Source organism: Dermacentor albipictus, chromosome 1 (assembly GCF_038994185.2).
Source record: "Dermacentor albipictus isolate Rhodes 1998 colony chromosome 1, USDA_Dalb.pri_finalv2, whole genome shotgun sequence".
NCBI lineage: Eukaryota > Metazoa > Arthropoda > Arachnida > Ixodida > Ixodidae > Dermacentor > Dermacentor albipictus.
The window spans coordinates 225,273,694-225,286,579 of NC_091821.1; the positions used below are offsets into that span (position 1 = coordinate 225,273,694).

At 47.0% G+C, this 12,886-nt stretch overlaps 1 protein-coding gene across 2 annotated transcripts in view; it reads left to right on the plus strand.

Annotated features, from left to right (window-relative positions):
* LOC135912074 (low-density lipoprotein receptor class A domain-containing protein 4-like) overlaps positions 1–12,635 on the plus strand; it is a 73,331-nt gene extending 60,696 nt beyond the window's left edge. For both annotated transcript variants that reach the window (XM_065444457.1, XM_065444456.1), the window contains exons 2-3: positions 8,394–8,569; positions 9,138–12,635. In XM_065444457.1, the coding sequence (XP_065300529.1) occupies positions 8,394–8,569; positions 9,138–9,497 (536 nt within the window). In that variant the 3' untranslated portion in view covers positions 9,498–12,635. The remainder of the gene's footprint in view (positions 1–8,393; positions 8,570–9,137) is intronic.
* The last annotated feature ends 251 nt before the right edge of the window (positions 12,636–12,886 follow it).

Consider the following 12,886-nt stretch of genomic DNA (forward strand, 5'->3'; position numbering starts at 1 on the left):
CTTCCTAAGTTGCGCGATGTTTTGCGTAACATTAAGGAGAAGATCCATTCGTTAGTTCTCCAAGACGGGCTAGCGTATGGTGCCGAACATGGGGTAGGCTGTAGTTTGTCTCGGGCGTTAATGAACGGACTCGCAATTACATAGCACTGGTGTATTTCCGATGAGTCGAGCAGCGCTGTTTGTGCGCCCGGTCCTACGACATATCATTTATCGCGGGATAGGAAAGCATAACATGCACATACATGACACTCGCTGCTGCTGTCTGTCTGTTTACGGTCTGAGAAACGCCTGACGTACAGAAGTACAGGTTCCGTACCGTGCTCCACCCGAAACGAGGGGAGGTTCACGCATCTGCGCAACCTTGCAGGCGCTCCTTGCATAATAAATTATAATAAATAGTGTGGATTTTACGCGCCAAAACGGCGATCTGATTATGAGGCACGCGTAGTGCGGGACTCCGGAATAATTTGGACCACCTGGAGTTCTTTAGCGTGCACCTAAATCTAAGTACACGGGCGTTTTCGCATTTCGCGCCCGTGCTCCTAGCATGTTCACTCGGTCAGTTCTGGCGACGAAGTTATCAGAGACTTTGTCTAACGATCCCGTTTCATTTTCCATTCTTTTCGCTCTTCGCGTCATTGAGTCGGACGCCACCGCGCAGCCGTTGTCACTGGGATCAGCCACTCGGCGCGACGCATAAGAATGGCAAAGAATGAGATAAACTTTAACTTGCGTTATAAAGTCCATTCCCAAATTCAGGCTATGATGAAAATCTATTGCCTGAGCTTTGGGGGCATCGCTCTGCGTGTCATTCCCTTTTCCGCTGAACAGAACTGGTGATTCTGGACATGCTATTCAATTGACGATATATAAGTGAAGTTGTATGGCGTGACATGCTTAGAGGCGTGCTCCCGCTTGATCGTGGCTTCATATCTCGCTTAGCCATCTTAAAGCGTGCATCTTCTTGTGTACTGTACACAAAAATTGTGGGCGTCATCGCGTTGCACAAAATCTGTCGGATCGGAGTGAACTTTATTTATTTTATTTATACATACAGCAGGGCCTCTTGCGCCCTTGTAGAAGTGGATGCAAACGAAGACAGAAGAGAAACATGCAATTGAACATACACTTGGCTAAACTTTATTGAGATCGATTAGGGCGGAAAACAAACAAGGCAGTGAAAATATCTTACTTCGTACAATATCATCATCAGAAGTATAGCCAACATACAAAATGACCGTACATTGACAATTTTCTGCAGATATTTTTGCATCACATTCATTCACGCAAAAGATCATGATCTCTGGTAGTGAGCTCTAAATAAATATGGCATGAGTAAATACGGAAAATTGGTGCACAATAACGTGGTTGACATGCTGCCTTATGGTTTTATGATGTGTTATGGGAACGCATGGGAATGGCTCCTTTTTGGAATATTATCTTACTTAGTCCATGTCTACGTCAGATTAGCACACATATTACAGTCCGTAGCGCATATGAGGCTCGGTCTTTACTTTTAAGAGGAAGCTTTAGCTCGGGCTCAACAACAAACACATTCAAACACATTTAAAGCGCAAAAACGGTTCGGAATAAAAAAAAACGCACTGTTGTAATTGTGCTTTTGGTGCACGTTACGGCAACCCCTATACGACGTCTCCTAACTAGACCTGAACTTTGGGCAAAATGTCCGTTTTTCCTTACGTAGTTATCGGGCGTACTTAACATGTAAGCATGAACTATGGATCTAGAAACATTTTAGTGCACTGTTATGGTGGCCTAAGAAAGTCATTTTTTCCTGTTTTGTTGTAGCCTTAGTTTTTTTTTTTCTAATGTTGTAACACGTTGGGGAATTAACTTGGCTGAAAGCAGCCGATTTTTACCACAAACACTTTGCTAGTTTAAAGGCTGTTGAGAGTTTTGGAGCAGGCGAGATCATCGTTGTGAAAAGGGCTCAAGCCGTACTTGTGTGCTCGCTCCACGTTCTTAAGCCGTCGTCATCGAGAAACTTGAATACTCGGGCGAAACTCTGACGAGGAATGCGGGGCTCATTTTGGATGTTCACGAGAGGTTCGCCACCATCCCCAATGAACCTGTTGCTGATAGTTAGTTCGAAAGTTCCATCTGTCTGGGGCAAAAATCCCGGGTGTTTGGTAATGAAAGAACTGTCAAAGGTTTTGACCGGTGAACCTTTCGCAGTTGCGGGGTGCATGGGATCTGAAGTACAAATATGCGCCGCCTACTTCGGTTGATGTTGAGCATTCTTTTTTCTGATTAAAATTCGATACTCAGTGAAAAAGGTGCAACATAATATCCGAAAATCTTGAGTGGTGCTTGTTTGCCACTGCTCTCACAACTTTTCTCGTTATTTCTAGTCGCACTACATTTCAAATAAACCTTGTAACCTACGCAAATCGCCTCATTCCGTTTTATCAAGCGAACAAAATAAGTTTCACCGAACGGAGGTATAGTGGGCTGTGTTGCTTAGAAAATCATAATTTGTTCTCAGATCCACAGCGGGAGTTCTTAATTATTCAGCCTACACATGGCCTTAAGGACAGTATTTGGCGCCAGTACTGTATGCTTTCATTGTCAGCCGGGTCTCTCATAGGCGCCTAAAACAGGGTTATTTTAGTGCGTAAAAATCTGGTCTCTATCATAACCCACTATGCAGTTTATAGGCGTTAATACCGTGCACTAGGTGCGGGTTAATGAAAAGCCCAAGTTGGTCAAAATCAATCTGGCGTTCCCCGCTACGGCGTGCCTCAGAATCATATCGTGGTTTAGGCACGTACAACCACAGTGTGTGGGTGAGTGAGTGAGGAAAACTGTATTTCGAATCGGAACGATGCGCGTCCGGCGAGTTAGTGGGCTGGGGCACCCGCCGAGGTTACGGCCAAGAGTATGATTAATTTCCTTAACCCCACAATTTAATAACTGCTATACGGGGTGAGTCTTCTAATAGCTTAGATAAAACGTGAATTAAAGGGCTAGGGACGTTACGTTAAACATAGACTAAAGCGAAATGGTTTAGTGAGCTCCAAGCGTGAGCAGCGGTCTTATATCGTGCACAAATTAAGAGCTCTTTGAACGCTGCTGATGTCCAACCCGCAGGAAAATCAAGTTTCACGCAGTTGTATAGCCATACGAGACTAACGGGCAGTGAGGCCAGGGTAGTCATAAAGGTAACTGATTTAAATTGAAACGTAAAAATTATAATTGCGGTAAGCTCATATTCCAATTGATGGAGGAAATGAGAAATGAAAGGGGAAGAACCACTGGTCACGGTCATGAGTCACTATCCGCGACTGGCCGATCGAGGCACTATGCGTATATTCGCGGGCCTCTTTCACGCTCGGAAAAACACTTGTATGTAGCACTTATTGAGCAACAGAAAGCTGTATCGGGACGTTTTCATGATGCTCTACAATTTTCTCACTGACACTTTTCATTCCATTATAATGAGTTTATTACTCAATTAAGACTAATTATTTAATTAGGCGGAATGCAAATAAATCTGAATATCTTCACGCGACGGGAAACAACGTTAGCTTGGTTCTGTCCATGGACAGAACCAAGCTCAAAAATCATTGCAGACTTGCTGCAGAAATTCTGCATACCCCGAGTCACCCGGGATGCAGAATATCTGAAGACAGGTGACAGATTTTCTGTCACCCCCTGTCACCTCCCAGCGCCCAATTGGTACACCCTTTCTGCAGAAAGTCTGCTCAGTCTGTGTAGCTGCAGGATACAGCATTTCTGCAGAAAGTCTGTCGAAATTGTGGTCACAGAATTGCAGCATTTAGGCAGACATTAGAGAGAATTTCTGTAGCCCCACTATGGGGAACTGGCATGCATGCATGCAATAAAATAACAGACGCAATAGTATTCTTTGCACATTTAATTTGTCTCCGATTTCTTCCGGGCTGCTTGGTTGGGACCAAGAATATCGCTTCCAAGGAATGAAGTAGTGAGTACCGACATCTCGTGTGAGTGGCAGTGACCGTCTTGCACACACCTTGTCGCAGCATGCAAATCTGATGCTTTGACGCGCTGTTCAGCCTGCAGAAGTGCCGCAGGCTCCCAAGTGGTGTAGATTCTTCTGGCTCACAAAATCGTGACATCCCTAAACAAGAAGAAATGTTCAGTTTACTGTAAACCCTGCTGAAACTGTAAACTTGTGACATTGTGAAAAGTCTCGTACAAACAGCTACATGAAGCTGCATGGTTGCACAAATACCCAATGATTACATCGCAGGCAGTTAACATGTAAATGGAACTGGAGCAAACATGAAACTACTATAAAAAACTTCACACAAACGCACGTCTGTACTAAGTCAAATGCGAATTGCAGAAGCAGAAAACTCCCTAACACATGATAAGCGTTCGAAAACCTAATTTCTTTATGCGGTGCAACAAAGCCCTGCCCCAAAGGACGGTGCATTGAAAAAGAACAGACTCCCTCTTTTTCAGGTGAGAAAACAATTTTTTCCATTAAAAAGAAATACTGTTGTTGAAATCTCGGAACCCTTTACAAATACACGAAAACCATGACACTCAACGCAAGAAATACAGCCTGTCTGAAGACACTATATAAATAAAAGAACTTGCATACAAACTAAAATCTGGCCATGCGTCGTACACAGCAATCGGGTGCCATCTCGCGCAGCCGTTAGCTGTGAAGACGACAAATCGACGTACCTCTAGAAATGGCTATACGATCTCTCGCTGAAAAATTACGCACAGAAATAGTAATTTTCCCTGCTTGAATTTTTGCGCCTATTCAAATCAGTCCCCGGCGCAAGGAAACTTCACAGCAGACAGCAAATAATCGATAGGTTTTGGCAACATCACGTTTTAGGGCAATTTTCATCAAACTGTTCGCTAAATGCGCCCTGCGACAAGAACGAACATTCGAAAATCACGATCATTTTTGTCACGTTACTAATCATCTTGTTATCCGTACAGAAATGCGCACTTCACGGACTACAAGAATGCGCGCACGCGCCGGACTTACCTTTCTAGGCGTGCTCGGTAAACGCGTCTCCGTGACAGCTGCTGCCGCATCGCACAGATACCGCAGGACGGACAGTCGGTGTACGGTGCCTCCGGCACCAGCAGCGTAGAATTGCAGATGAACTACAGCACGTGATAGCACAACTTTAAAAAAATTCTTCCGCGCACTGTTATGGAATGCGAGCGCAGCGAGAGTGCCATCGGCTTTTCATAAGCCGGGAACAAAGAAAGAGCGAACGGGTCATAACTACGATAATTGGCATCGGCACACCACACGAAAAACACTGAGAGCTACGTTATGCAGTCACAGGGGTTTTGGATCATTAAAGGGACCCTGAAACGATTTTGGCGATTTTCTACAAACGTACTGAGTCGTTAGAGTAGGTCCTTCTGATCATTAATTGATGCATCTAAGTGCTCTGCGTAAAGCGTGTAATTTATTATAAGGTTTTAAAAATACACATCGCTGCCGATCGTAGCACACTGCTCGGCGGAATTTTAAGCCGCCCCTACCCATATGATGCAAATAACCCATATGACGTCACGTGGGCGAGCTATCTGATTGGCTGACCAGGGCGCGTGGTCGATAATTTTTCCAACTGTATGGTAAACAAATAATCTTCGTAATAGTTGGAATGTTAGTTCATTTGTTTTTATAAAAAGAAAGTAACATAAAGAGAATGCACAAGAACAATTTTTCAGTACACTTAAGCACTTCCGGCACACAGCAAGTGTCGTCTGCTTGTGTTACAACGTACTCCATTTTGACGAGAGCTCCGCGGTCAGAGTCGGTCTCAGTCTTTTCGCGAGCACTATGATTCGACTTTGTTGCCTTGTGGACTGCAAACCTAGCGACTGGCAATATGTCAAGCTGCGACATCGTGTCCCTCTGCAAGGCAGTATACAAGCGAACTGGCTGCTGCGCACTGCCGGTATCCGATCGGCGCCAGGATTTGCGTGTTTGTGGCCGTCACTTTACAGCGGAAGATTACTAACGCAATAGCGTTTCGCAAGTCCGGTATTAGGGCAAACACAAGCGCAAGGGGACAGGGTCTGGCCGCTTGACTGCGCCGGGATGAGCCATGAGATGAGCAGAAAGGTAAATGTGAATGGTCTGCACGGTGCAGCCACCTGGTGGCACAGAGCTCAACCATACACAGTAGCAGCAACGAAGTGTATTCTTCTTTGCTGCTGGTGTGTATTTTTCGCAGGAGTGTAATCATCAACACGTTGATTTATAAATGTTTAAAATGCTTTACACTTGGTTAGAGCAATATTAGCGCTTTGTTTGACTGGTTAAGCGCTGCGCCAGCAAGTGTCTGGACCGTGCAGACCGATCAGGCTGCTCACGTACGTCTAGGTTAAAGTTCCTTCATCAGCTTGAGTTTATGCCTCCAGTCATTTGCCGAAATGACCAGCTTGCCTGTTTTTAGCGGAATACCGGACACGTTCGGCGCTACGACAGAATCCTCGCAACGCACGCTGCTTCGATAGCTCTCGGTCGACGGCCAAGCGGCTTGCCGAGAGGTCTCGCGCGGGAGGGGTTGTGCTCTTAAACAACCGGAAGTGAACGATGTGACGTCGCACCGTGACGCTGAACCAGTGAAGGCGGAGCTTAGCGCCGCTCGCTCGGCGAGCGAGTTGAGGAGAAAAAGCATAGCTAGGGAGGAGGGTAACTTCTAATCACTTGCAGCTCCATTAATACGTAACGCTTCACTTAAATTGTGGTGCGAATGTTCTACTTAAGCTGTACCCTACGCGCCTACAAAATTTGTCCGAACCGTTACAGGGGCCCTTTAATACACACAAAAATCGCCACAATTCCTCTCGGCACGGCATGTACACTACTTCATCGTCAATGCGGCGTGCACGTGTGCACGCCGTGACATGTCGGTGACCAGGTGAAGACGGGAAAATAATCTCACCCGTAATTTTACCGGTGCTAGCGGCAAGCGCCTCCTGGGGGCCGGCGCCGAAAGCAACCACGCCTTCGGTGGTCGGATCGATGGTGTCGGCGTCGCGCGGTAGATATGTCCTTAAATTCAGGCTGCCGTTCGAGCCATAGTACAACTGCTGCATTTAATGTACGTTATGTAACCATTACCTTACTTCAATTAGTATTCAATAGATTTATATAACTGCCATTATCAGACTGTTCTTGTAGCAATCAGTGACAGTTTTCAAAATGTTAAAATGGCAAAACAGAGCGCAATGATAAAATGTGTCATGGTTCAGGATGCGCACACGCGTGTCTGTGTGTGTTTGTGTGTGTGCTTGTGTGCGTGTGTGATTCGTGGGTGGCTGAAAGGTGAAGCCGATGTAACTGTTATAAAATGTGTCATGTAGAATATATATATATATATATATATATATATATATATATATATATATATATATATATATTGAGCATGCATATTACATGCAAGTCTACCTACTTGCCGTCCACACAGTGTCTGCAGACAATCTGTAGACTAGCTCTACATGGAGGTGACTGGTGGGTGACTCATGGGTGACTGAAAGGTCAGACCTATTGAACCGTAATTATACGATGTGTCATGGTTCAGAATATGTATATATATGCGTTTATATATAGATATACATCTACACACACACACACTCACTGGGCACGCATATTACAGCTAAGTCTATTTGCAGTCCGCACGGTGTCAGCAGACATTCTGCAGACTAGGTCTACGTGGAGGTGACTGGCGGGTGACTCAAGGGTGACTGAAAGGTTAGACCTATTGAACCGTAATTATAAAATGTGTCATGGTTCAGAATATGTATATATATATGCGTTTATATATAGATATACATCTACACACACACTCGCTGGGCACGCATATTACAGACAAGTCTACTTGCAGTCCGCACGGTGTCTGCAGACATTCTGCAGACTAGGTCTACGTGGAGGTGACTGGTGGGCGACTCATGGGTGACTGAAAGGTCAAAACGATTCAACCGTAATTATAAAATATGTCATGGTTCAGAATATGTATGTATATATAGATACATATATATATATATATATTTACACACACACTCACTGGGCACGTATATTACAGACAAGTCTACTTGCAGTCCGCACGGTGTCTGCAGACATTCTGCAGACTTAGTCTACAGAAAGGTCGAGTCTACAGATAGGTGACAGGGGTGACTTATAGGTGACTCATGAGTGACTGAAAGGTCAAACCGATTTTTGTAAGGGCAGCTACGTGGCCTTTGCATATTTTTAATGTCTTGAGGCTGGGTTGAAAGGCGCTTTGACTCTTGAGGCTGCGTTCACGCCGTGTTGAGTACGCCAACGACAGCGCCGTTGTCCTCTTGTCCTCGTTTATGCTTGTGCTGCCGTGTCCTCACACTGGTTTTCTTTCGTGCAGCGTCCTGGGGCCAGGTGGTGAGCGGCCTGTTCAACTCGGTGTTCAGCCTGGGGCTGGTCGCCTGCATCGTGAGCCACTACAGGATGGGCGCCCGGTCGTGGAGTGAGCGGCGCAGTCGGCCGGCGCCCCACGACCCGCAGCCCTACCAGCACGTGCTCCTTCCGCCCGTGCAGTCGGTACGCGATCTGCTTCTTTATATTGACGGCCGGCCGTATTGTGCCCATTCGATAGTTTTTGGAAAAAGTGGGTGCAAACGGCTTGCGTCAGCTCGAGGAAGCTTTTTAGTGGGCCAAAAAAGTACCGTCAGTGGCACTGGGCATGCGCGGAAGCCACCTTTTGGTCCTTGAAATGACAGCTTTCAACAGTGAACAACGCATGTTCTGCAACTGGTGTACACTTCGACCATGAGTTCGCGTGTTATTGCGTCTAACCTACGCTATTACTCCTCTCTGTCTCTCTCTCTCTCTACTTGCGTCTATTGTTGCAACATTTATTACGAAAAAGGCAGCTTTCTGCCAGAGAGCCCCGTCCAGTCGGGCACCAGTGCTTGCGGATTTCTATACGGCCACCGATGTCCTCGTCTTTGTTGAGGAAGCCACGTCTACTATTGGATTTCAAAAAGCCCATGGCTAGTCTCCACATTGGGGTTTATCGCTCTTGATTTGGAGACCAAGGCTCGCGAGCTTGCTCTGGTCCACGACGATTCCGGGGCCGCGCGCTGACCTCAGGCGGCGTCTTGTGCAGGCGCTGTACTCGTCGGCGAGCGCGGCGGAGCGCCAGCGGGCCGCCCTGGCCGCGGCGCGCGACGCCCAAGTGCGCGCGGCGTCGGTGCGCGCCGACCTGGCGCTCGAGCTGCCGCCGACGGTGGCGCTGCCCGAGGAGCACCCGCTGGCCGGCAGCGTGCGGCTTCGCGACGCCGACCAGGAGCAGGAGCTGTACGGCGCGTGCGTGCGCGCGCCGCCCAACCGGACGGTGCGCGATGGGAGCCCGCCGTGCGGCGGCGGCCGGCTGCGGCGCGTCGTCGTGCGCTCCAACTCGGTGACCCCCTGCAACCGGACTGCGCGCTGGCATAGCCCGGACTGCCAGCGGCCCGGGGGCGTTTGACCCCGCGCCCCGCGCTATCTGTCTTTCAATGGGCCATGTGATACGCTTCAGTGCCTGCCCCCCCTCGGGCCGCCGCGGCCCGCCCCCCTCTTTGTACAAACACGCCGGAGGGAAGAAGAACAAAGTAAACGTGACGAAGGCATTGCCAGCGCCTGCCCAGGGGACTGACCCTGGGGTCCGCATCCATGGTACAAATGTCTTCACAATTAACTCTCAAGCATTCCTAGTCATGTTGTTGCTTCTGCTGCGAATAGTGCAAGTCTTAGACGAAACCAAATGGGCAAGAGGACCGCTGCTGATGGGACTCTTCTTCGCAAGTGTGTGCGCAGGTTTCTCGCCCGCTGGTGCCCAGAGCCAATTGCGTCGAGTGTCTTACTTGCATCAAGAAGCCTGTGTACAAAGGCCCACTCATTCTTTAGCGCAATTGGATGCACGTGCTAGTAAAACACACAACTTTTAACCCAACATTTTTCGTTTGTCTTTCACATGTATGTTCAGTAACTTAGGGACAAAAAATAATAAACTCAGTAGTGTACAAATTTTTTAGAATGCACACATATACTCATGCCTTAAGTATTGTTTACAAGATTGGCCGTAAATATGTGTTTTACCCATAAAGGAGACATACAGCTGTCGCCACTGATGTTATAAACAAATTAAGTACCGACAAGCTTAGCCAACTTTGTTGTAACCCTTGGAAAAGCTCAAACAGGGCCATTGGACTTTTGAGCAATAGTTTCAACCGTTGCTATTATTTTGTGTGTTCATTTCTTGTGCTGTACTGTGTCCAGAGCAGTTAGTGCTTATAGTTTTGTTTTGAAACAGCCTTGAAGAATATCAGCACGAATTATGATGCTGTTTGCTGATGCGCTACCAGTTGAGTTTGCCAGCAACTGACTCATTGAAGGAAAACTGTTAGTCACTAGGGTGATGGCCTCCCCTGCGATAGAGCATTTGTGAAGATATTTTTCCATGATCATTCGCGCTTGGTTCCTGCAAAGCTCAGTAGGAAAGAGTGGACAGACTGAGGGGCAGTTGTTGCGCATGCAACAGATGTGTATATATTGTCCAATGCCTATTACTTGTAGAGTTCACCATGTCATCATGACTGTCTATATTCATCATTAAAAATAACTACTGCTGTACTTGTTCATGAAATTCATAACTCCAAGCACATTATTGAGTGGCTGCAAAGTATTCCCTCATTTCAGCAGTCTGTGCTACCGTCTTGGTTAAAGATATATTTCTCATTTATGGTTCCCATGCTGAGTTGTACAGACATGAAATTGCAATCCCTGGCCTTGTGGGCTACGGTTCTCGCTGAGAGGTGCAGAAAGAATTGTGGCTCGTGCAGCTACTGTGGCCCGCTGCTCTAGTGGCTGGCTGTCTCTTAAAAAGCTCTGTCTGGAGAAAAGTTGTCGTAGTCGTTGCAAAGGCAGAATAAAAGACTGCATGAATCCCAGTGTTTGGGTTGAGTTAAACCAGTGATTGTTGTCGAGGTTAGTTGGGGCTCTATGCAAGTCGCTCCCAGCTTGCAGAATGGACATCTTCTATGGATAGCACTTCTGTCTGCTCGGATGCCAATGCAAAACTCGATTTTCGTGCACCGTAGACAGACCACTTGTGAGGAAAAATAAACTGCCTTCTGCAGATCGTGTTCCTAACAAAACGAGCGTGGTATATTTTGTAGCATATGTGTGTATTCTACAGACTATGCCCGCATCCGTAAATTACGATGCCTGTTCTTGTAGCAACAGATGTAGCAAAATGAAGCATGATTGACAGCACACTGAGGACTTCTGCTGGACTAATTGATGCTGCTGGTGCAGTGGCTGCTATGCAACATTTTGTTTTCTTGTTGACGCCACTATGTGTTCAAATTAGGGTGGCAACTGTGTTTCGTTGTGCTGACACAGTTTTGAAATGCAAAACATGAACTTTGCTTTTCATACCTCACTAGTCATACGTGTCAACTTAGGTGTATACTGTGGTGTCGTGGCACAATAAAACTGGGCATGGGAGTCAGGATTATGGTTCGGTTCCCCAGCGCTGCCCTGTCAGAACAGCTGCGCGTTTGCGACACGCGACCCATTCGACAAGGCAGCCAATGAAGCGACCCCGGGCATTTTCTTCTTTTTTTTTATGCCCGCTCTGGTAGCACCGCGCTGATCTGATTTTATATCCCCGTCTAAATCTTCGAGTTGTAAGCAAGAACTTAACTAATGTAGATGTATCTGCATACACCGATTTCAGAAATCGTGAGTTGCGTTTACGTCTTGGTCATCAATTCGAAGCGTTTAAACGCACTGGGATAACGAAGGAAATTTTCATCAGGTACAGCTGGGTGTAGTCGGCTTGCCCAGGGATGGGTAGGGCTATATATATTTTTCCGATGCCAATGGTAAATCACTTCTGGTAAACGGAAAGCAGGGTTCAAGATCTCCATCCGTTTACTATGAGTGACTTTTGAAGACGGTGTGTTTACTGCACAGAAGTCTCTCGTCTGTCAAAGGCCAGACGCTTCCTCGAACGGGCATAATCCTGTCGACCATTTGCTTGAGGTGTGCGCGAAAACACGGTACAGTCGCCAGCGCATTGTCGCATTGAATAAGGTTCAGGTATTTCAGTGCGAACATTTTCACTGCATCAGTGAAAGTATTTCTGCGCTGTCAGTCCTTAACAGATTGCCGAATTCGTCGCTACAGCGACCGCGCTGTCGTCTTGTGTCATGCACTATACTTTCCCTGGATAAAGATTCGTGAAGGGCATCGAAAATGGGACCCGTTAAGAAAAACCTTCAAAATTCCCGAAAGTAGTCGTTGTATATTCCTGTTTTTATTGTTTTGCTTTTTTTGGTAGGCCGAACCGCTGTTCTGAGCGATGCGGAGCGGGCGAGTTAGTAGCTTGAGACTGTGTCCTGACGATCCGCAGTCTGTCGCCGCGTCTGTTGTGGAGGTCGAAAAGCAAGGTTGCAGGGACACATTGCCGGACGCACGTGAACACTAGCCCTTGCGGCTGGTGCTTCAAAGAGCGCGCGCGAAGAGGTGCTTGTACAACTGTGTGACTGATGTATCCCTTGCATAAGGGACCTGCAGTTGGTTTAAATAAACGGATAAACATACGGCTTTTTTTTTCGAAGATACAAGTGTTCCGAAAGCTTTCGTCGAAGGTGTCGAAAACTTGCTGACAGCGCTCCTCCATTGGCGCGCCTTGGACTCAAAACGTGGTGAGTGGGGGACTGTGCTCATTAATAAGTGTTGGGACATCACTGCAGCGCACTTCGACCAACGCTGAACATGGACGCATGCAGGGGGTCACCTATACTGTGCTTGCTGGTGTTGCATTAGCATTTCCAGTAATGCAGTTTTTTTTTTTCTAGTAGTAGCGGG